The following is a 26,845-nucleotide window of genomic DNA, read 5'->3' on the forward strand; positions in this document are numbered from 1 at the left end:
TCAATTTTATCGATCTTACGAGAATCGTAAACATGGCAAAAATCGCGCACCGTTTATTTCTAATACAAAAGCTGCGCTCTTGACCTTTAAAACGCATTTTGATTTTTGTCGATAGGACACTTGGATCAAAAGATGTCGAATTTTTACCGTTGAGCTGATACAAATTTTATTGAACATTGATTTCGCGCGCATAACTGACATTCAAAATCGACGGTCGCTTCAAGCGTTGTTTCTAAGAGAACGGTTCATTCTACACAAAAAGTGTTTATAAACATTTTTGTTTAAAATTATCTCAGTTACATTTTTTATTTGAAATATTTTTTTCTTCTACGGCGTACAGATTCTTGGCAAATCGATTTTTTGTGTACGAGGGGAGTTTTAGGGGAAAGTCCGGGGGTAAAAGTGGTAAATTTTTTGCATCTTTTTTGGGGTCCAAAATTAAAATTCTCGTCAAAATTCAGTTTGTTCGTATGATTTTGACGAGAATATTAATCTCTCTGATGACTGGACTATAAAAAATATATAGAATTAAATATCCCCAAATTATATCAAAATAACTATTTGCAGTTTTAGTTTATAAAAATAATAATGTGAAAAACTTTGGTTTGTTATCCATTAAGTGGTACATAATTTCGTAGTAGCCATTTCAATATATTGTAACTACTTAAATCGAATAACCGCGAACAAATTCATATTTTTATTAATCTATTAAACTATGAATAATTTTTTCCTACCATGCTACCATTAAGTAAATATTTTTACTTTTTAATCAAAAAGATTTAGTTTGGAAGTTAAAATATTGAGATGTACGTTTAACACGTACAATATTATACTTATACTACTCAAAATCGCCGCTTTCCGACAAATTTAACAAACATGACTTTCTATAAGATATATTGTACTAAAATAAACTTCCCAATTTTCTCCTGTTAACTTCCCAAAAATCCCCTACTTTTGATTCCTGCTAACTAGCACAAGGCGCCACCTGTCAGCATGTTAGCAAAGCGACTTTTTCTTCGCGATCCGCAAGATGTCCGCCCGATCGCCATAATTGAGGGTGCTATTAACTGGGCGGGTTTTACGGATGCATGGCCGCCCCGGCCAGAGGAGGGCAGCGAAGTAAAATAAAGACAAAAAACGCAAATTATAGTGAGATTTTATGTATGCGCGGTGGGGCTGGTGAGGAAACGGGTAATCGTAGACGGCAGCAAGTGCCTTTCGAAAAATTAACTCAGTTCCAATCAAACACATGAATGTATGTAACTATCCGTAATATGTCGCTATTATTCTATTGTTTTTGCAAGTAGCGTTCGCCGGTGCTACAAGTCAAATGGCTCATGTAACGCGTGTGGTGTGTTGAATACTAACAGTCTTCTTCCTTTTGCGAAGCTGTCTTTTTATTTTTTATTTTGGCGGTTTTGTGAGAGTGTCTGCTGTGTGTGAGGACCTGTTTGTGTTTCTAACTGTCAAGCTGGAGAACAGAACTGACCGAGACAAGGGGCGAGGTTCCCCCGAAATGCTTGCAGTAAGTTTTATAACTAAAAATATATTCTTCTTTTTAAATAAACCCGTTTCTCCCGACTACAATGTGTGAACCACCGATTTGTTTTCCAAGTGGCCATAAATTATATTTTGACATATATACGTCTCTCTCTTTTGCGCCCGCGCTCTATCCGGTTGCGGTTACTGCCTTGAGGGTTGCTTTGACCAGGCAGGAAAGAAAGTTATGCTAACAACAAAACGGTATATATACAAATATTTATGTGTATTTGCATAAAATGTTTAATATTAGAAATATTTATAGCTTCTTCCCACTTTTTTTTATTTTGAGTAATTTTATTGATTTTCAAAATAATTTTTAAATGTATGATATTTGCTTTGTTTTCTACACTTTCATCTTCTAGTACCTATTCTTTTCTAGTTCTCATATTCTTACAAGGTTAGCAATAATGATTAAAATCATTATGAAATATTTTTTTAAAATTTAAATTGAATTTAATCCAAAACTGTTTCAAGAGAGGACAGATACACAACCTATTAGCTGTTTATTATTTTTTGGAATATGCCCAGAAGTGTGATAAGTTTTAAAAAGTGTAAAGGTAAAAGAACTATGTACATAATATAAGAAAATAAAAAATCAGTAATAAAAAACGTAGGAAAGAGCCCTGAATAGAAATGATTTTGGAATTGAGTAATTTGTATTTTATGATTTATGTAACTTGTATCCAGAAATCATCAGACTATTTTATAAATAAATGAAAAAGTTAATGCTTTTAAAACTTTTTGGAAATAGTTTTTTCCAGCTGGTTTATTTTCTTGTAATTTTAGTATTCTGCTATTCATCTTTTGTTTAATGTGGTTACGCCAACTTTTTTTTGTCTTTTCGAAAAATTAGTCTTGAAAGCTCAATTTTTGTTTCATATTTTACACTTAAAAAAAAACAGTTCGGCAAATTGAATGAAGTTTTTGAGAAAAAAATAGAATCTTTTTTTATTTATATTTCGTAAATTATAATTGAACTAAAATATATAAATTTGAACGTCGATGTCAAAGATAATATATTCTTTTGTAAATACACTTTTTGAACTGAATTTATTAAGCATTTTGTATAACTTTCAACATGACAAAAATACTAATTTTTGGGACAAGCATTAATCAGCGTCAGGGCTCCCGCAAGGCGGATCGGCGCCCGTGTGCGGGATATATTTTAGCGCCCTTTAAATCGACACCTGATATGAAAAACATTGTAACCCACTTTGGCTTAGTTTAGAGGAGAGCGATTAAAAAACACACATTTTATTTGTTTACTTCGTCAGTTTTAATATTTTTTGTAGTTTTCTTAATTCATATTTTATAACTTTTCCTTAGCTTTTCACTTTCTCGTACCGCATTATTGTTAAAATTACTGGTCCTGATTTAGATCGTGTTACAATACCATGTTTTTCAAGAATTTTAAATTGAAGATCATTGTAAGTGGTTTATACAATGATATTTCAATGAAGTATGTTTCTTTGTTAGGTGCATATAAATGGTAACTAGGTATATAAAAAGAAAGAGAGTATTATTAATTTTTTTCTCGTGATTTTTTTTACTCAAATAAGTATCTAAGAATATTTACATCCTACATACTAACAAGAAGTAAATAAAATTAGATGTATTAAAGTTAAATTTATTTATTACAAAATGAGCATCTACAAATTATAAAAGAGTTTATAATATTTGCATTTGTGTATTTGCACATTTGCAACAATAACCTTCCGCAGATCCAATATTAAAGATAGTAAAATTATACACTTTATCTTAACTTCCTTTTATAATAAAACAATGATACCTCTGATTGGGGTGTAGTTAATATTTTTTGCAAAACAAAGCGGACAGTTACAACTGTTGCTGTTTTCTTAAAAACCTTTTAAACGATTTTTGGCTTCACGTGTAACACATTTGTTTGCAATATATCTCTCTCTCTCTCTGTTCAATCCTGACCCACCATGCATAGATCTTTTGCATAGGCCTGTAATTTGATCGATCCATCTTGTTGGAGATCTTCCCCGTGGCTTTCTACCTTTCCTTGGGTAATAATTCTTTCCATATTTTCTGTGTCTGCTCTCATAACATGTCCAAAGTATTTTAATTGTTGGAGATAAACTTCGCTAACTTTAAGCTCATTTAAAATTAAAATATTTGTACTTGGTAGGTCTACCGAATGCGTAACATTCTTCTCTAACAGAACATTTCGGTGGGGTCTATCTTTCTTCTTTCCGCTTGTCGGAGGGTCCTAGATTCACATCCGTATGTTTGCAATATGTAAAGAATATTCCTTTTCTATTTGGTCTTTCTCTGCTTTAGTGTTATGTAGATTACAAGTGAGACCCTGATTTTTTTACGGTACAAAAGCCGATATTAAACTCAGTATTGAATATGTGTCTATACTCACTTTTGGTGGCTGGCTTATCGCATGGGTGATTCTCTAACATCTATTCATTATACAGTGAATATAATTTGGGAAGCGTTAAAGACTCATCAAAATACATCTTAGTTGTTCTTTTCTTGCGTAGTGGGTTTTTTTGCTGGAATAGAGTTTATATGAGAACGAATGTAATTTTCACATATCTCCAGGTATAAAGCCTTCACCTTCCTGACTATCTTTTTTTTTTGAATAGCGTAGTTAACCACATATCTGTTATGTTAAAAGTGTCCCAAAATGTTTTTTTTTAGAAACGAGCAGTCAGTGTTCTGCTACTTACAAATTATATTCATATGACCAGCTTCTTCTGAACTCTTTTAATTTTGCAACTTTTCTCAGTCGTCTGAGAATATATCTACATAAATATTCGCTCTCTTTGTCATAAATAGCCATTTCCCAAAAATTATTAAATAAATTGACTCTATCATTTTCAGATAATTTTGATTTACGTTCTGTTACATTTATCGTTACATCCAGGTCCCAATTTTCTCATTTTCGTTAATTTTCCAGTTTTTCTAGTATATTCTTGGACAAAGTTCCACAGTTCCAAATACTTGGATCCCTTTGTCACTTCATTTCTAAATTTTTTTTCTTTGGGTATTATTTGGTCTTAAACAAATAATAGAAAAAAGATCGGCTAAGAATCTAGAAACTCATATTACTTTTGTAGACCTGCAAAAACCATAAACATCCCCTTAACAAAACTGTGGACAACGTTGAAAAGATCTAACATCAACCACACATTGATAAATTCTGTACAAGAACTGTATAGAGACTCAAAGGCACAGATAAAAACAGGAAAATATCTAACGGAAGAATTCCTGGTTACAAAAGGCTTGCGACAGGGATGCTGTATCTCACCAACCTTATTCAAGATATATGTTGCAGCAGAATTGGAAAGATGGAAAAGAAAGGTGCATAGGATGGGTATAGAGCTTAGCAATAAATGTATATATACACTCCAATTTGCTGATGACCAGGTAGTGCTAGCGACCGACAGGGAAGACATGCAGTACATGCTTAGAAAACTGATAGAAGAATATAACGACTGGGGAATGAATGTCAATACAACAAAAACCAAATATCTTTGTATTGGAAACGAGTCAGATAACATAGACCTCGAAAACGGACAACATATTTCCGGCTGTCAGAGCTATGACTACTTGGGTGTTGCCTTTGACAATACAGGAACTGATACACGGGAAATAGAAAAACGAATCACTCAAGCAAAGAAAGTCTTAGGATGTTTCAATGGTATAATGTGGAGTAAAGAGATAACGAAAGGAAGAAAATTTAATATATATGAGACCATGATTAAAACTACTCTTCTTTATGGCGCTGAAACATGGAGAATTAGTGAAAAGAACAAAAAGCGAATAGAAGCAGTGGAGATGGATGCAATGAGAAGATCTTTAGGTGTTTCCAGACCAGACCGAATCAGAAATGATGTAATAAAACAACGCATGGGAATAGAAGGAAATATAACTCAAGATATAGAGAAGAAACAATTAAGGTGGTATGGGCATGTTCAACGGATGCCAGCAACAAGACTCCCCAAAAAAGTAGTAGAATGGCAACCGATAGGTCGACGGAAAAGAGGAAGACCCAGATTAGAATGGCAACACGGCGTAAACAAGTCCATGAGCGAAAGAAATTTAACAACAAACGACTGCGAAGATAGGGAGAGATGGTGTTTAGGTATCGGACAACGTCGAAAGACGTTCTAAACCGATGTATATATATTATTTTTTCTTAGTAGACGTATTTAATGATGAACTTATACCTTTGGTGCATGTAGAAGTTACAGCTGTCGATGTATCTTGAGTATGTAATGCACTCTGAACATTTGGTACCTTATTTTTATCAGTAGAAGTTAGTTCGGTCGTAAATGATTCAGGTAGGTGTTATTAATTTTGTTTAAAATTCAAAACTAGTATTTTCACGTGAGTTTTTAGGATTTAATACAGGCTCACTATGCATAACAGTTAATAATAAAGAATTTACTTCTTGTTTCTCATCGTTTTAATTAGAAGAGCCTAGTAAATTGATTTGAATGATATTTATAGTAATAGTCCACTACCTTGCTTTCTTGTATCACAACTTCCAATGAAGTTATAAAAACTTTTTGGTTACAACGTTGGTTACAACGTTTTTTCCACCGTTATTCAAAATTTGAATTTGCACTTAGAATGAGGTTATTTTGTCAAATACCTTTATATTTGGATAAGATAGGATAAAAGTAATTAGACCAAAATAAAGGTTATCCTTTATAGATGTTATTTAATCCTTAGCTGAAAAACATTGTAAGTAGAGTTACAATGTTATTCATATCACGTGTCGAAATGTATTATATCCAATTATGAAATAAATCTATAATTTTTATTTAGATCTCGAATTAAAGGCCCGTTTTCACACTACGTCTTATTGTACTTTTTGTGAGTCATATAAAACGTACGACAAAATGTACGTTTTGTCCAGTGTATACACACTACGTTTTTCCTTCCGTTTTCTACCTCATTTCTAATTCAGAGTCTTGAGTTGTGTGAAGTTTGTTAAGTGTTTTTTTTATTATGGAGGAAACACGGCTGTTTTCTTTTATTTTTTTAACTATAAAGATACTACGAATGAGGAAAAAGGGGATGAAGAGGGAAAAGACAAGACGGTCAAGAGAGTGGTCTTCTAAAAAGAAGCCAGTATTCCCATGTCTCGTTACTAAAAGAGGCGAACCAGATGACTGGCGCAATTATTTGCGAATGGACACCTCAGCCTATTGTCAATTGCTAGAATTGGTAACACCATACATATTGAAATAAGACACCTCATGAGAAAAGCCATTACACCCCATGAAAGACTCACAGCAACTCTCAGATATCTTACAACAGGACGCAGTGTCAAGGACTTGGAGTTCACAATCATAATATCCAAACCAGCGTTAAGCCAAATAATTCCTGAAACCTGTAATGCAATCTACTTGGTTTTAAAACATAACTACTTAAAAATTTTTATACAATTCAATAAATTCCCCGAGAAAATCGTGGGTGCATTGCCGCAAATCTGACATTAGGCTTTTTTTTTTGGAAAAATGAAACGAACTGCAGTGGAACTAGTCGTCAAATAAGTCAAGATCGGACAACTTGTCTGAACATGTATTTTCACGTAACGTTTTATCCTATCAGTTCTCGCAAAACTATGCTTCTCCCATCATTTCTACGATCTGACCTTGGATTTCATTTCGATTCGACAAGACGTACGTTTTGCTGTTTACATGCCACGTTTTATTGTATAGGATTTGTCCTATCCATCAAAACGTACAATAAGACGTAGCGTGAAAACCGCCCTTTAAACAACCGAAATTGCCAGACCTCAAATGTTATTTTTCTTGTAGCTGGTTTACTGAAGATGGCAAAAAACAACAAATAAAACATTAATATATTACCTAGTAAATCTAGAAATCGATACCTTCAATCTAAATTGAATTAAATGAGTGTTTTCTAGATTTGATAGCAGCAAATACTTTTATAATATCTTGCAAAGTCAATTTTATTGACGAGCTCTTGCTCTATTACTAACATTGCCAAACCAGATAATCTTTCCTGTACCATGGTAGACATCAAATACTGTTTAATCAATTTAAATTTTAAAAATGATCTCTTACCAGAAGCAACAAATACAGGTAAAGTGAGGAGGATTCTTTATGAAATAGTGATGTTTGTTAAAGGTGAAGTTAGATCATTTTCAAATAAATCAGTTGCATCAATATCAGCCTTCGTCTTTACTGGATCAGTTAGCTGTGGTTGAAGAGCAAGACAGTTTTTTAAAATATCATCTACTTATGTAAAAATACTACTAAAAAAATTTAAAGCATTATCATAATCAGACATCATATCAAATCTACTATTTAACGAACTTGGTGCTTGATCAATAATTCTAAAAAATTAATAATATTTTAAAAGTTAATTTTGGGTTTTGAGGTATCTCATCTCTATGTTCATAGTCGAAAAATTTTGACCTATATTTTCGCCTCACAATATTTAACGAAAGAAAACCTTGTTCTATAGTTTATTTTTATGAACGAGAGAGTAATTAGCATAATTTTAACTGGTAGCTCCGACCACTCCATGGGCGTGCTCAAGATTAATTGAAAAATTACTTTGAATAATTGTAAAAAATAAATGAATTATTTCAGTGTTATAAAGTGTTATGTGTATGTAAATAAAAGTGACCTCCTTTATCACACACTATATTAGAACTGACTGGCCTACATTAAAAAGGGTTTTAAAAAATTCACATTTTTTTTAATTTTTAAAAATTACAAAAGAGAAAAAGAGTTTTTAAAACCGTCTAAGGTATGTTAAATAGATGAATAAAAATATTAATATAAAACTTACAGCTACTTGTTACAAATCCAAATCAGATTCAGAAGATGAACTTTCAGAACCAAGATTTATAATAACTGGCTCGATCATTTTATCAGTAATATTGTCCAGCTTCCACATTTTTTCCTCTTCTTTAATAGTGTGATTTACTGCCTTTTCCCAGTTTTCAGGTTTTACATTATTTACGGCCTCCAAAAACAACTGTTTAACATCATGAATTTTAAAAGTGGTATTTTTTCTTGAAACTTCACTCTTTATCTGTGCCCATACCAGTTCAATCGGGTTTAATTCACAATGATATGGTGGGGATCTAAGTACTGTCATTCCACGATTTTTGGCAATTTCATCAATTTCGTATTTTTTAAATTTTTCTTTATGAAGGGCACACAACGAATAAAGTTCCTTTCTTATAGATCCGGGATGGTACGTAATATTTTTTGAACTCAGCCAATTCTGCAAGTCTTTTTTTAACCACTTGGTTGTGGGCAGTCCTTCTATAAGTCTGGAGTGATAACTTGCATTATCCATTACTATTACACAGTTCTTAGGAAGAAGATCTATCATTTGTTCGAACCATTCTTGAAAGACATCAGCGTTCATGTCTTCATGGTAGTCACCGGTACGAGTTGATTCAAAAGTTAATAAACCACCTTCAACAAAACCGTCTGAACTGCCAATGTGTACTATTATCAGCCTGCGTCCCTTTCCTGATGGTGGGTTTAAACCAGTAGATAAGTTATTTACAAAAGCGTGCCTTTGACTTGTAACAGTTTCATCCTGCCAAAATTTATTTGGTGTATGACCCTCGTTGATCCATGTTTCATCAAGATAAAATATTTTTCTTTTTTGGTTTCTCATTTCCTTTTCCTTTATGGTTCTTAGAAAATGTCTTCTCCATATGACAATATCGCTTCTTTCTAATAAAATAGACTTTCTGGGATTCTTTTTCCAGCGGAAGCCTATTTCTTTTAAAAGTTTCCATAACGTACTTTGACTCATTTCTGGGTAATCCTTATCATCTCGAACTGAGACAAGAACTTTATCCAATGTTGGAAATTCTTGTCTAAAGAAGAATTCATGCACTTTCCGTCGAAGTCCTTCTTTAAAATGATATTCTATTTGAAATTTTGGTTTCCCTGGAGCATTACGTGGCATTTGAAAACTACATTTCTCTTCTTTAATAACTCTGTAAATCGTAGATTTCCCAACACCAAGTGTACTGCTAACTAACTCAACGGTCTCATCAACACTTTCACATAAACGTTTGTCTGTAAATGATTTAAAACAATTAAATATTAATGTTTTTTCATTAACTGTTAGAGAACCAATTTTTCGGCGTTTACACGGCACTTCCAAATTTTCCATAACACTAGTATACACAATAAACTGCACCTTGCAACTGAAGTACCTACTTTTAGTGAACTGTTAAGAATTTTGAATACGCCACTTGGACCTTCCTACAAAATGGAAAAACCCACTATCACATTTTCTGTGGAATAAGTTTAGAAGGTAATTATCTAGTCAATTACTGTCGTAGATACCTGGAATTAAATAATTAAATGTTTGATTGTTGAAACCCTTACTTAGTGGAATGCACTCATTTCAGATAAAATAAAACGTTTTATTTTATCTAAAGAATTAAACTTTATTTTGCAAATAGGCAAAGAATTAAACTTTATTTTGCAAATAGATAAAATAAAACGTTTTATTTTATCTAAAGAATTAAACTTTATTTTGCAAGTAGGTAGGTATTTATTAAAATTTTATTGGTTATATATAACCAATAAAATAAACATCTTACATTTCTTGCAAATTCATTAGTACCTGTTAACCTCCATCACTCCGACACTGGCAACCTTATTTAGGGATTAGTAATTCCTCACAACTATTGTATTCTATTCTGCTCCAACCTTTATACCTGGTGGTCATACTCAATTTAAAATTGTTTTCCTATATACTTCTGTAAACTTGTTGACAAATATCTGTTTTTCATTGAGTCACCCGTATCAACAGTTTAGGGATTTGCATACATAATTTATTGTTTTATTACTCTCTCATACATAAAAATACACTATAGTTCAAGATCAGCGGCTAATTTTTTCGCTTGAGCAATTATTTTCTCAAAAACATTTTCATCTGTGTAATTTTTAAAATGACCAACTAGATTTTTTAAATAGTTTTGACATACTTTTATGTCAATGGTTGCAATTTGCATTATTTTGCTAAAAATATAAATCTGGAATAAAACATCATACCAAATAATCATACTACAAATAAATTTAAATGATTGAATATTTTAATAGTAAAGAACTTGCTTTATGTCTACTCTCTATGTTAAAGGTATCATTATTTGCTATTTCTAGAATATCAGGAATATATAGTTTTATAAAATCCCATCTTTTTGTGTAAGAAGAGAAAAATAAGTTAAGTTCTTGTACAATACCAAAAAAATTATCTATTTTATTTGAAATTTTAGCAGCATCATTCACTACTAAATTTAAGCTATATGCAGTGCATGGAACAAAAAAGCCCGAGGGTTAGCATCGAGCATACGTTTTTGTAAGCCATTATGCTTTTCACACATATTGACACCGTTATCATACCCTCTTGTGTCTTTATATTTAAACTTTAATTTTGTAATAGTTCAGCTACAAAATTAAATAGTCCTTCCCCTGTAGTATCGAAGGTAAGAAGCTAAAAACTCTCTCGTATTTGAACTTTTTTAGAATTATCTTAGTTAACACCACGTAACGCAAAAATGAGGTTTATTTGCACTATATAACTTGAAAAGCTGAGGTACAGTCCATAATCATCATCATTCTGGCTTTTCAACCCTGCGTAGGTTAGCCTTGTCAAGAATTTCTCTCCAGTCGTCCCTTTCCATCGCCTTTCTCCGCCAAACACGTATTCCTATATTTCCCATGTCTTCATCGATGTTATCAAGGAACCTTATTCTAGGCATTCCTCTTCTTCTCTGATCAATGGGTCTATCACGGAGCGTTTTTCTAGCTGGGTCATTCTGTTCCATCTGCAATATATGCGCTATCCACCTATCTTAATAAGTTTTACGATATCAGGTTCCTGGTACATTCTATAAAGATCGAAGCTGTATCGTCTTTTCCACACTCCATTGTCATTCATTGCTCCATAAATTTGCCTTAGTACTTTTCTTTCGAAACCTTCTAACATGTTTGCATTACTTTTTGTTAGAGTCCAGGTCTCTGAACCATGTGTTAGGACTGGGTGTATTATTGTTTTATAGAGTTTTACTTTTGTATTTCTCGATATAATTGTGGCACTCTATTATCCCATTGGACCTCTCTAAGTCTTGCGCTAATCGCCTTCGTTGCTCCCTTTCTCCAAGATTTATTGGATCTTCCTCTCTTTCTGCGGTTTGGTGGTATCCATTGCATAATTATTTTTGGGAGTCTTGAGTTATCCATCCTCTGAACGTGTCCGTACCATATCAGCTGTTTTCTTTCTATGTCTGGTGTTAGAGAGCCGTCAACCCCCATTCGCTGTCTTATCTCATCATTACGTATTCTCTCTCTGCGTGACACTCCTACTGATCTTCTAAAAGCGTCCATTTCTACTGCCTCCAGTTTTCTTCTGTTGTTTTCGGTTATTCGCCAAGTTTCCGCTCCGTACAATAGCCTGCTTTTAATAAGAGATTCGTAGATATTGTGTTTTCTTCTTTTTCCTATTTCATGACTCCACAGTAAGCTGTTTAGACAACCTATTGTTTTTCTGGATTGTGTTATGCTTCTCTTTATTTCTTCATCATATTTCTCCGTTTTGTCAAAAACGATTCCTAGGTATGTGTAATGATCGCAGGGCATGATGATTTCGTTATTTTCTAATGTGATGTTCGATAGTTCGGTACCTATTGGTAAGTATTTTGTTTTTTCTGTATTAATTTCTAGTCCCCACTTTCTATATTCTTCTTATAATTTCCTTGCCATGTACTCCAGATCATCTTTATCGTTTGCTATAACAACCTGGTCATCAGCAAACTGCAATGTATACAAGCAAATCTCTCCAAGGTCTACGCCCATACCTCTGCATTTTCGTTTCCACTCTTTCAATGCTTTTGCAACATATATTTTAAACAAGGTCGGTGATACACAACACCCCTGACGTAGACCTTTATTAACCAGAAAGCTTTGCGATAGTCTGTTTCCATTTTTTATTTGTGATGTTGACCCTTCATACAAATTTCTTAAGGCTTTTATTAAGCTTACACTAATATTCATCTGTCGTAACACGTTCCAGAGTTTGTTTACAGTAACTGTATCGTACGCCTTCTGCAAGTCAATAAACATGAGGTGGGTTTCTTGATTTGTGCTTATTTTTTTTTCTATTAGTTGTTTGAGGCAGAAGACATTATCAGTACAGCTTCTTCCTGTTCGAAAACTGGATTGTTCTTCTTCCTCTTGGTCTGTGTATTCTTTCTCAATGCGGTCCTTAATTATTCGTCCATACAAACGGCTGAATGTACTAGTGACTGATATCCCTCTATAGTTTTCACATTTAAGCTTATCTCCTTTCTTATGGATCGACGAAATATAAGCAATTTTCCACTCGTCGGGTACGGGAGAACCATTTATAAATTGATTTATGCACCAAGTGACGGTTTCAAACAATTTTTGTGATCCACATTTTATTAGTTCGGCTGGGATATCCCCTGGTCCTGAAGACCTACCGTTTTTCAGTTCTTTTATAGCTTTTCTAATTTCTGTCACTTGTATTATTATATCTTCTCCTTCAATATTAACCTCTGTTGGTGATTAAGTATTCGTCCCTATTTTCTGTCAGTAGTTCCCCATAGTACTTTTCCCATTTTTGTGTGGATATTAATTGAATGTTTGTGCTCTTCCTTTTGTTAGTTCTTATTTTACTGAGGAACTTCCATGTTTCTGTACATTTTCTGCCGCCCAGGTAGGTATTAATTTCCTAGAACTTCTTATACCACATTTCTCTTTTTGCTTTTACTGTTGTTTTTCTTGTTATTCTTTTGAGTTAAAGGAATTCATCTCTATCTTTTTGTTGTTTACTGCTCAGCCATCTGATATACGCTTGCTTTTTCTCTTCTACGAGTGCTTCTATTTATTTGTTCCACCATAGTTTTTCACTTTGTCTTTGAGTGTTAGAGCCGAGTGCTTCTTCTGCAGCTTTTTTAACGCTAACGACTACGTTTTTATATACCTCCTCTACTGTTGATGTTTCAGTTATATTCATTAGTTTGCCATCCAGTCTTTGTTGATATAGTATTCTTGTACTCTCTTGGGTCAAAGTATCCAAATTATAACTTCTTTTTTCCAAAGTTTCTTCTTGTTAGAGCCGAAATGGAATATACCATTAAGATATTCAAAAACACGGGCCCAGGTTCAGATCAGATTTCGTATATTATGTTACAAAAAACTGCATATTTATAACTGTATTTTGAAAACTGGAATACTTTCTTACAAATTTATTGATTACTTTTTGACAAGACAGACAAGATCGCCTATTTCAAAGCTTTTATTCTTACTTCGAGAATCATAGTGATTCGTCATTCTAAAACTGGTTATCTGGATGTATCGTGTTGGGTAATATCATAAATGTGTTAGTAGAATAAATAAATGTGCTGGTCCCAATCTCTTTGATGCTTGGATACAACTTTGGACGGATGTTTACCCATTGTTCTGTTCATCTTCTAAACTATTCCATCTGATTAAGGATGCAGGGATGTCATTATAGTCTCATTAACATCAATTAATTTTCAATCTTTTTGGAAGAGGGCTGACTCAAAGTTTTATCCTTGATCTGGGTGTACCTCCAAAGAAACACCAAATCGGCTGAAGAATTCTTTAACAAGTACGTCTGAAACGGTCACAGGTTTTTGATTTGTTACTCTTTATGCTACTCTTTTCATAGGACTACCACATTGTACTGTTTCATGGGTGTCCTCTTTTCATGAACTGAACCATTACTAGTAGCACATCGTTCATATTTATGACACCATCTTCTTACATCTTTACAGTTCACCCAATACAATCGTTCTCGAACCTATTGCAAATATCAAAGTGTCCACCTAATGCATCGTCATGCAACTGCGCAATACTTCTGATACTTTACTTTTAGGTACAATCAAATGAAGCTTACATTCTGTACCATAAATAATAAAGGGACAAAAGAACTGTTTACCCATCAAAAAAAAACGAATACACCGATGCTATAATACTATTCAAAGTACGAATGCAGAGAAAAGTTTAAGCATTAAAAAAAATGACTGTACAAAAATAGTTTTTTAAAATAAGCAAACGTAACTGGAATGTAGTTTTGCAAAATTGCCCATTATATCCTATACCAACGTAAACGAAGAAAATGTTATGCAATTAAATCATATTTATTTTCAAAGTACTAACACTTGCATGGTAGTTAATGACACTAATAAAGCAGAAGGTCTTCTAAAGTACTAAGTAGGCAAATGATAGTATTTTTCTACGAGAATAACACCATAAAAGAAGTAAATGTTTAAGTTGGATTTAAGTGCAATATATTACACGTTTTAGTAGATAATTTACAACAATAACTGAAAGAATTTTATGATTTATTATACAAATATAAATCAAGCATTAGGTTTACAACAATTGTTTAAGTTTAATGTGTCTGTTTTATAGCACTTAGTATAACTTTTTTACATTAAGCAGCTCCGTTGTTTTATTGAGTTGTTATGCCTCTTATAAATGTTTTATAATTCTGACCAGAATAATTGATTTCATATTTCATTTTCATTACTCTTTTTTATATTCTTAGTTTTAGTATTTTTAATATATCTATAATATATAAGATGCAAAAAAAGTTTCCTACTCCTATTCTTGGACTTTCCCCTAAAACCCCCCGCGTAAGAGGGAAAAACGAAAAACATAGATTTACCAAGAATCTTTACACTGTAGACAAAAATCTTTCAAATAAGAAATGTAGCTGAGATAGTTTTGAACAAAAATATTTATTAGCATTTTTTGTGTAGAAGAAACCGTTCTCTCAGAAAAAAAGCTTAAAACGACTGGCGATTTTAAAGGTCAGTTACGCGCTCGAAAATTCGATATCTTTTGATCAGAGTTTCCTATCGACAAAAATTAAAATGAGTTTTAAAGGTGAAAGAGTGCAGCTTTCGTATACAAGTTTCACATTTTGCCGTAAATGAAGTTTCTATAAAGCTCTTAAATAAATAAACGTTTCGCGATTTTTGCCATTTTCTACGATTTTCATAAGATCAATAAAATTTATCACTTCCATTGACCGGTTGCTATAGAATTTCCATTGTTGGAGACTAATTTTCAAAACCTATATTACGAAATTTTGATTTTGAGTTTTGGTAACAAATATATGTGTATGCTGTAGGATCTCGTTCTAAGTTGTTCTGTTCTATTCAGTCGATTGTTGAAAAGGATTTAATGATTCCCCTTTTAAAATTAATATTGTGATTTGATTTGAAATTTAAATATCTGTTGGTATGTGTTGGTTTTCTATACACCTGAGTCTCATACCCAGTACCGTTCTTAGGTAAGGTATTGTGTTATTATATTCCTTTTCCATGGTAAATGTTATTGTCTCTTCTATATCGTTTATATCATTCAGGAATGTGTCCAACAACTCTGATCCATGAGGCCATACTGAGATATGTAGACGATGTATTCTGAATAGCCCGGGGAAATTTAGGAGGAAGCCCGGATGTGGTAGCGTTTTAACTCGTAAGTATTAAAACGGAAAATATTTTATAAATTACAATAAAAAAATTCACTATTAATATTTTTAACAGTAACTAATCCATCGATCTCACCTGAAAGTACGTATTGATGGCCTAGAAAGTGTATTCGGTTCATAAACAATATTATTTAAGCTGACATAAGTATTTAGATATCTATAGGTATAAATACAATACATATCGTAAGGGTATTTATATTAGAATATAATACAGTCAAAAATAATTAATATCTCGTTGTAGATATAAGAGTATTATTTCACAACAGTTAACGTAGGTTGATATTGTTGACTGATATTGTAAACAGTCGTTCACCTAATACTTCTTTTTTGGAGTTCCAAAATTGACATTCTTGGCAAAATTCAGATTGTTCATATGATTTTTAGAGGTTCAGTGGGCATTTTTGTCTCTAACGACTGAAGTATTATTTTTAAAATATAATTATTTATGTAAATAATAATCGTATGTAAAAGGTTTGTCAGAAACACTTATAAGGATAGGAAGTACTTACTTACTTAATCAGTAGACCCATTTGTACCTTTCGGTGTTGGGCCGTTTATAATACAATTCATCAAATTACAATATTTGACAGTCTTCTGAGGTGTCCTAGCTCTTAACGAACTTTCTCCGTTCCTTCCTATTGGATGCCATTTGTGTTGCTTCCTGCCAAGTCTTACTCTTTCTCTGCAGTATCTGCGAGATGTCACTGTTCCATTCTTTAATGGGTCTTCCTCTTCTGTTCTTTCCTATTGGTTTGGAGTCCCACACTCTTTTTACTTGTCTATTATTGTCCGTATTGTCTATTGTTAGATGTCCGAACCATGCCTATTTTTTCTCCTCGATTGACTCGAGTATCGGTTTGATTTTGACTCTTTCTCTTATTTCTTCATTTCTGATTCTATCAGTTCTTTTTACTCCTATCGTTCTTCTGAGGTATTTCACCTCTGCTGCCTGAATTCTGCTGTGATGTCTTTTGTTTAATATCCAATTTTCTGCTCTATATGTCACTGTAGGTCTATATATTGTTTTGTATATTGTCATCTTGGTCTTTGTTGATATATCTTTGTTATTAAGGATTCTCTAAGGATCCTCTAGGATAGGAAGTTCAACATTGTAAATGCAATATTTAAATAATTAAATATAATGAATATAACAGCAAATATTGAAAATAATAAATCCTTCTTCTTCTACTTTTATATAGGCAAATGGCAAATTATTTTCGACGTCAACTCCTACCCTAGTAGAATTAAATCATTCAATCTTTTCCGCAGACAACCTGTACTTCTTTTTCCAATTGTAGACTTATCCCGGGCTATTCTAGTCACTCTGTTCTTTACCATTGGGCTGATATGACTGTTTTTTTTCTTCCTTGCACCTATTCAATTGTTGTTTATTCTGCATAGGTCTCTAATCTCATTACTCCTTGTTCTGTCTAGTATTTTTGTTCTGGTTATTCTTCTTCTTATTTCTCATTTCATTTTTCTCCAAATATCTTCTTGTCGTGCTTGTATCTGGTTTTGTTTCTGTTGTATATGTTATGGCAGGTCGGATTACAGCATAAGCGTGTTTAAGATTTTTTCGTGAGGGTGCCTTGGTCTTAATAGAACTTTTTCTTATTAATGATTTTTTTTTTATTATTAAACATTGACTTGATAATTCGTTTTTTTTTATTTTCATAAAAATAATTTTCGAATTTTCTTTTTTCCAAATATTTTAAAATTTTTATTGTACGCAATAAGTTAATTAGTTAAAGAGAGTAAAATTAGCAGCAATTTCTTGCTCTATAAGTAGGCTACTGATTATGTACTTTAGAAAGGAACTAAAACGTTAAAGGGGTTTTATTCTTTGATATAGTCAATGGACTCCCAAATATATAAAAAAAAAACAAGGCGTGGTGCCATTTAAAGGGGTATGTTTTTAAGAAAGAGTCAAATTATTCCATTTTTCAGTTTTTTATTTTTAACTCGAATTCATTGCACTTTTCGTACACACACGTTTACAGAAAATTTATTCAAAATTAAATTTTCTATCAAAATGTCAAATTTTAAAGTCAAAATTTTTTTTTGTTGACAAAAATATATTCAAATAACGAAGTAAAAAACAGGACCATACGCGATTTTTCTGTTTTGTCCCATAAATTTTTTCCACGGGGGTATAGGTATAGGCATTGCTTCACAGGAAAAAAGTTATATACATACTTCCTTTTCAAAATGGCATTTGGTAAGGCAAGGACTAACGGTAACCAAGATATGGTTCGTCAAAATGTGATATTTGCAACGATGTTGCAAGTATTATAATCTCATTATAACTCTTTTTTCTAGTACATTTAAGTATCATCATTATCAACCTGTTTGCGTCCACTGATGAACATAGGTCTCCCTCAGTTCTTTTCACCACTCTCTGTCTTGTGCGGCTTACATACAGTTATTGCTAACACGCTTCAGGTCGTCAGTCGGTTATCTGACAAACTGGCGACGTGTCCTGTCCAATTCCATTTTAACGACGCAATTTTTTCGATGGCTTCTGTAGTTTTTGTTCTGCGACGTATTTCTTCGTTTGGGATTCGGTCTCTCAGAGAGACACTCATGTCCTAGGCACTTATACGATGTAGTCTGCACAATATCTCTTCCATCAACAGCAATATTTCGATTTAGCACCAGCTTAGTCATTATTTGCGTCTTCTTCATATTAATCTTTAGTCCGACCTCCAAGGAAACGTGATATAATTTTTCAAACATTATTATTGCTTCATCCATACGATCGGCTATAAGAACGATGTCATCTGAAAATCTGAAATGACTGAGCTGCTCTCCATTTATGTTAATACCATGTAGATATATTTGATACATTTGATTACCTTAGTGTAGCGATGATCTATTCGGCATTCTGTCAATGCTTTTACTATTTTCTGATGGCTTATGCTATCAAATGCTTTCTCGTAGTTTCTCGACAAATATCAGTGCCAATGGTTTGTTGTATTCTGCAGACTTATATATTAGGTTCTTTATCACTAGTAAGTGGTCGTTAGTGCAGTATCCCGATCTAAATCCAGCTTGTTCTCTAGGCTGATAGAAGTCTAATTTAGCGTCCAGTCTTTTTTTGATAATTTTTATGAAAAGTTTATATATGTGTGAAAGCAAACTGATAGGCCGGTAATTTTTTAAATATGTTATGTCTCGTTGCTTGTTCAATAAAATAATGACTGCATTGTTCCACTAAGAAGGAGTTTTTCCTTGGTAGATTTCTACTTCGAGAAAAAAAGAAATTTCTAATATAGCTTATAAAACCCTGTGTAAAAGTTGCACAGAACAGCATTTGTATTATAATCATACGGCCACATACATGCATTATTGAACCGAGTACTTTCCTAGTTCATGATTTTCTATATCATTATTTATACTTTTTGTAGTAATACATTTAATACCATCCAAATACGCTATCGATCTTCTCTTGCTACACTTGTTTGTTCGTGATTGCAACTTTTGTTTCAAACAACAGTTTTCGTATTAGTATTTATGAACATTTCCGTTTAATTTATAAAAGCTATTTTAATTTTATGCTTATTCTAAATAAATCATTACATTACCACAAACAAAATTCTTTCATTTATTTTATACTATTTTCCCCGTATAAAAATCAGCAAAGAGCGGTATTGTCCCAAAATTATAGTTACAATGAAATACCTATTTCCTTTTTATTAATAACATTGCCAAAATCACGATACGTGAATTAAATAATAATAGAGTTTTAGATCGAGTCGGTACCATTTTTTGTTGGAACACAGATACCTATATTATTCGAATTCCGCATGCAATCATAGAATAAAAAACAAATTATTGTCAATGACGATAATTATTTGGAACTATTAAAGTAAATTATATGTAATTTTACAATTTTTTACGGTACCGATGTTGGTACTAATAGGAGGACACTTAGGATACTAACAATATTAAATGACGGTTGTTTATTACTTCATTTTATTTTTTAACTGAAGCCAGCGTAATCGTTAATTCTACAAGGACTAAATGGGCACTAGTATTCCTATTTTCAATTTGACCACAGACAGAACAGACAGAACAGTGAAATTAGATGACCGTAAGCAATAACTTAAACAGTTTCGCCTAAACTGTTTACCGCAGTACTAGAATATGCTTGTAAAAAACTTAACTAACTGGAAAGATAAAGACATAGTTTTGTTCTCGGACAACCTCAAGGAGATATGTATAATGCTACATGAACTTCAGTCAGTGGCGGATCCAAGGGGGGGGTCACGGGGGTCATGACCACCCCCAAAACAAAATTAAATATCAATCAAATAATCCTAAAAAAAAATAATTTAAAACCCATCAACCCTATAAGCAGGAAGTCAAGAGTTGAAATGATTCAAACTCATTTATTGTAGGGGTAAGTATAGAATTATACAGAAGCCTTTTTAAATTGCTCTTTAAAAAAATCAACAATTCTAAATACCTCGACTAAGACTTCCACGAATTCAGAGTTACGCGATTTTCAAATTGAGTCAATTCGTCATTTGAGTGCCAAAGAATCGTTCGATTATCGATGAGATAGAATTACAGTCCACACATTATTGCTCATTCAATGTACATGCCATGACTTTTCGCACGAAATCCGCACATTTTTATTTTCTATTAGGTATTTCTTATCTTTAGTTTTGTCTACGAATTAGTTGTTTGTAGTTTGAATATGTATTATAATTGTTGAGACTGTGTGCTACATTTTATAATTCATCTATAATAAATATCAAAGTGAATATTGTTGTTACTGATAGTCTGATATGTTAGTGAATACAAACTAAAGGAACTGGGGGCTGCTGTCCAAGGTATTTTGTGAAATTGTGAAACAGTAGTTTGTCTTAGTGATGTTTTAGGTACAACTGTATCACTTGGTCGTCTTCTTTAGTCACCAGAATTAGAGTTTAAGTAGGCTACTGATACCACAGAGGACACTAAATGCATTCTTCAAAATAAAAGATCAAATGCTAAATCTGTTTTTAGCAAACTTTACTATGAAGTAAACAAATAGCTGAACAACTAGACATTGAATTGAAGATGCCTCGCATAGTTTCTCGTCAAACCTGTCGTCAAAACCAATCTGCTAACTCTTGGAAGAATATTTCCGAAGATCTATTTATTTATCCCTTTTAGACAATATCTTAAATGGTTTAGAAGAACGACTTTCATGGAAAGTTTTGAATCTATTTAATCTTCGAGTTGTTTTACCTAAAACTGATAACACACCAGAAGATAAAGTTGCATTAAAAAAATTGTTGACACCTTCCAGGATATTATTGGACCAACTACTTACTGCATATTCCACGGTAGAACAAGAGTTTTCACTGTGTATTCAAAAGTGGAAAAGAGTCGTGCAAAATAATGGAAAACTTCCTGATTGTATTTTAGAAGTATTAGAAAACTGCGATATTCATATGTATCCAAATACCAGAATATTTCTGCAAATATTAATACACTGACAGTCAGTGCTGCAGCAACAGAGCGTTCTACGCTTAAGCGTCTAAAGACTTGGCTTAGAAATAGAACTTCTGCGGTAAGGTTAACTGGTTTAGCACTCATCAATGTGCATCCTCAAATTTCTCTAGATGTTGATGCAATCATAGAGCGATTTGCTAAATCGGATAGGCGAAAAGAATACATTTTTATAAAATTATATAATATTTACCTTATCTTATTCTTATAGTATTTTTAATGACTGAATTTTATTTACCACTCGTTGCCGGCTGTTGCTGACAAATCGTGAGAGAAATTTCAATACCGATTAAAAAAATATTTCACTCACTTATAGCCTAATATGCCTAATTATAGAAATAACTATTCCTTAATTATATTATGCTTTTTGTTGAATAAATCAATTTAAATAAAGTGCTGTTTACACTTATTCTTAAGGTTTCTTCTTTATTACGGAAGGGTGGATATAATACAGTAAATTGCTCTCTATCTTGAGTTGTTCTTAGTATCGAATGTGTGTCAATGCCTGTCCAGTCTCTTATATTCTCCAGCCAGGAGCATTTTTTTCTTCGTGGACCTTTCGTGGAGCTCTTTTTCCTTCTACTTTCCCTTCCATTATGAGTTTTAGAAAGTTATATTTTTTTCTCTGTAAATATGTCCTAGATAACTCGTTTTTCTGTTGTTTACAATATTTAGAGTTCTCTCTCAGTCCTCATTCTTCTCAGCACTTCGTTATTGGTCACGTGCTCTGTCCACGAAATCTTCAGCATTCTTCGAAAAACACACATTTCAAAGGCTTCTTCATACTTATAATTCCAAGAGTACATGCATTTCGTATAGCAATAAGGAATAAATGAATGTTTTTATAAATATATATCGGATATCCAACGATAAGATAGAGTTTATTAGGAATGTTAAATACATTCATTAATGTTTACACTTACATTGAGTTATTGCATTTAAATTACTTAACTTTAGTTTATACTTATTTATCCTTGGTTTGTTCTTGATTTTGTATTTTGGGTATTTGGGTTTTAATAAGTTCTCATTTGTTTAATATATCGTTTAAAATAATTATTGAGAAAATGGTTCCCTTACATGAGGCACAAATCATATCAATCGTAAAGGTCCAAAAATCTAAATCCTATATCAAAATCACCCTCAAGACCCATGACTCCCTTTTCCCCCCCCCGGCAAATTTCTGGGGATCAGCCAATGAAAGGGCAAACATTTAAATAGTGTATCAAAATCACCCTCAAGACCCATGACCCCCCTGACAAAAATTTCTGGATCCGCCACTGACTTCAGTTAGTGTATGCTAGTAGGGTCTTAAAATAAACATCTCCAAAACAATTGTATATGACAAACCTAGTACCTAGCGGAAATATCAATATTGGAGTCAACGAAGTAGAGCTTGTGGAAAAATTCATAATATATCTTGGACACGAAATAAAGATCACAAAAGACAACCAAACATGCGAACTACGAAGAAGAATAGATCTAGCATGAGCAGGCTATGGAAAACAAAGACATCTTTAAAAGCGATATACCAATTTCTTTAAAACGTAAAACATTTGACCAATATGTGTTGCCTGTGATGACCTATGGTGCCGAAACTTTGACATTGACAGCTACAACTTCTAAAACGCTGCAAATAGCTCAGTGGAAAATAAAAAGGTCAATGCTGAGAAATTAATTGCCCGAATTGCCACACTGAAATGGAAATGAGCCGGACACGTCGCCCGAATCAGTGATAAAAGATGGGCGAAGAGATTGCTTGAGTGGATGTTGAGGTTAGACAAAAGAAGTTGACGAAGACCCCCTACTCCTGGGACTGATGATCTCAAGAAAAGATGATCCCAAATGAGGGAGGCCTATGTCCAGCAGTGGACGAGAAGGGCTGGATGATGATGAAGCAATAACTAAAATAAACAATAAAAAGTCTAACAAGTTAACAAAGCTACAGTTACTCAAGAAAAAGTTTGCCTTAAAGTGTGTCATAGGTGTTAGAAAGTAAAAAATTAATCGGAGCTAAAAATATTAAATCCAGAAGTAGACTGGACAGCTTAAATATAGCTAACGTGTCTTGGAGGTAATTTAAGTTATCGATTCTTATGTTACACTAAAGTTCTGACACAACTGTTTCCCACTGAAACCCACTGTTTCCTATTGAAAATGTTAGGACCTAGATATAAGTATAACGAGTACAAAGTTTAATCGATGTGTCGTAGAACTAAAACAGATGGATTAAGGGAATAAACTCTAAAAGAAAATTCTGACCCTCCATGTTAAAGTTTGAGCTGTAGGTAACTACCTCCATCATAAAAATAATCTAGTTACAAAAACTGAGATTTTGGGGCAGATCTAGACATAAATTTAAGAAACGATTATAGCAATACAAAAGGATCCATACATAGGTAATATGGATATTGGAACAAGGTCTATCCAAAGCTGTGGTCGCCATAAATACCATGCAATAACTATAAATTGAAAATATAGGAATGGACCTAATAGTAGTTCAAGAAGTGATTGCCAGACAGGCAATTTGAAAACGATTTTTTGATCATAGATTATTTTTAGTGTAAAAGTGACAATTATGCAATATATCGATTACTTCAACTCACTTAATGACGAAAGACAAAGATTTTTACGACCTTTGAAAGATACTTATTTCGTTTTAATTTGGTTGATTGTTTAATGAATTATAAGATTTAAAATAATAAAAAATAGAAATTTAATGGACTTAAAAAAAAACAAAAAAATGTCTCCACGGCAAAAATTCGAACTCTGGTCATTTAAATGCAACGTAAAAAAGCTAATAGACACGAAGATAACCACAGTTTTAGTGACGTCAATCGAAGGGAGTATAAATAATTGTTGTATGTGTAAATAAAATTGCTGTTTTTACTTTTTTCCTTACAATTTCATCATATTTTCCTAGTTCTTATAATTTCCGTAATAATATTCAATTTACTTATGAACTAGAAGTTAACAATAAACATAATATTTAAGTTTAGAGTATAACAACATAAACCGAATGATAACAACTAACTGGTTTACAAAATTTGTTTGGCAAATCTGATATAAGTTAAAGATATCTTAAAAAAAAAATTATTCACCAGAATGTTACAACCATCTAATTAAAAAAACAAATTGTATTATCAGAAATCAATCTAATTTCAATATCAATCCAAAACAAACCCAAATCCATTCCTAGCAATTATAATAATAATGCCACTAAATCTAACAAACACTATATTTCCCCACCATACATTAATGGATTGTCTTAAAAAATGTAGAAAATTTTGGCAAAATATGATATTAATGTTGAACAGAAATCGTGAAAAACATCTGAAAAATCTTTTTTAAAATTGAAACCCAAGGTTTTAAAATTTAAACCCATCAATCAAATGTTATTTATAATATAAATTGTAAAGCCTGTAATTCAACATATATTGGGCAAACACGCCAATACCTACATAGAAGGGTTATTGCACACAAATATAGTATACACACCAACAGATTAAACACAACATTTCTAGTCAAACATTCTCTAGAAAATAGCCATTCCTTTGATTTTGAAAATGTACAGATTTTGGAAAAGGAACAAAATTCAAACAAAAGGTACATATTGGAGATAATTCACATAAAAAAGATCTAAATTCTATAAATAGTAAGACTGACATCGGGTATCTTTAAAATGTGTATCATAATTTAATAAATTGCGTTGTTTTTAAATGTACCATAGCGGTAAAAGCAAAAATGTTACCTCTTACTCGCCGTTGAGTTAAATAATTTAAATCAGATAATATTTTAAAGAACAAGTGTAGTATATTATTATATGTAAGTAGGAATATTAAACTCACAATAGGTTTCATGATATGTGAAAAAAGAGTGGATTTATACCGATACGAATGATTTTAAAAACATATGTGTGCTACAGGTCCCAGAGAGCATTAAATAATAATAAACTTAGCAATATAAGACATTATATTGCATTTTAAAAAGTTACAAAAGTAATAAAGATTTTCACATTATATATGTACACCATGGTCGTCTTCCAGGCAGTCACATGGGTTTTGATGTCGTTCTTCGTTATTGCAGTCTTCTGTTGTTAAGAGTTTCTTATACCAATCTAAAGACTCATCCTTCATCCAGTCATCGCCAAAGTGCTGTTCTAAGAGATGTTTTAGAGAATTTTTCTTCTTTGCAATAAGGGCGTTATTCAGCAGAATACTGTCCAGTTCCATACCCTGATCAGTTTTTCGTGCCTTTATCAATGTTTTTCCAACTTCTAGAAGACTTTCATATCGAAAGTTTTGCAAACACCAAACTTTTATTGTATTATCTTGTAGTTTTTTTTAAATTGATTCTTTATAAATCGAGTATTCCACCAATTTTTTTGTAAGTTGTTTAGAAGAGACTTAATGTCATAAAGGAACCAGTCTGTTCCAATATTCTTCACTAAACCGAACTGTTGATAAATGATTATGTATTCCTCTTTTGTGTTTACAACAGATTATTTTCTTAAGCATTTCTCAACCCTGCCAAACATCCTATCTGCTGGTAAAAAACTGTGGCCACGTACCAGAAAAGTTATTATAATTTCTCCTAATTCTGGAGGAGGTCCTTGACTTTAAGTCAATAATATAATGCATGGATTATGTGTGAGTTCTTATTCTGTCCTCCGCATCCATCACAAAAAAGTCGCAGTATATTTTTTCCATCTAGATTGATTAAGTCCAATTGAGGCAGAAGAGCAGATCCTACTTGCACAGAACCCCGTCCAGCTTGATCCTCGTTCCACGTATAAACATGGTGACGTTTTGATACCATATCAACACAGCAGAAAATATAAAAATTTACTTGGTGTGCATAAAATGCGTTAGATATGAGTGTCGTAGGCAATGGCTAGACCTGCTGCAAGTCAAAAGAAAAACTCATTGAAAATTCTGGGCGATCTTTATATAACTCGTAGAATCCTTTAGCTCTTGTGTTGTGAATGCGGTTTTGTACAATTAATTCTCTTATTTTTTCTGCATTTTTTTCTATTTTAATTTGGTTCGTGATTCTCATGCATGTGGCACATTCATCTGAAGCAGGTGAGGAAAAGCCTAACTTCAAATCCTTTTTGAAGATTCTTGAAAACATTGAATCTTGAAAACAATTCCTTTTTTTAAGTAGTATGTTACTGTTAACTTACGAGATTTTAAAGGTATGGATTTTCTTCGTCTGTTTACTTCAGAGGCACTCATCATGACACAATTTTACATCT

At 32.6% G+C, this 26,845-nt stretch overlaps 1 protein-coding gene across 1 annotated transcript in view; it reads left to right on the plus strand.

Annotated features, from left to right (window-relative positions):
• The first annotated feature begins 1,185 nt into the window (after window positions 1–1,185).
• Window positions 1,186–26,845, plus strand: part of LOC140436722 (transcription factor Sp9-like) — a 549,705-nt gene continuing 524,045 nt past the window's right edge. The window contains exon 1 of the mRNA XM_072525777.1: window positions 1,186–1,525. Within this exon, the coding sequence (XP_072381878.1) occupies window positions 1,517–1,525 (9 nt within the window). The 5' untranslated portion in view covers window positions 1,186–1,516. The remainder of the gene's footprint in view (window positions 1,526–26,845) is intronic.

Source organism: Diabrotica undecimpunctata, chromosome 3 (genome assembly GCF_040954645.1).
Source record: "Diabrotica undecimpunctata isolate CICGRU chromosome 3, icDiaUnde3, whole genome shotgun sequence".
Lineage (NCBI taxonomy): Eukaryota > Metazoa > Arthropoda > Insecta > Coleoptera > Chrysomelidae > Diabrotica > Diabrotica undecimpunctata.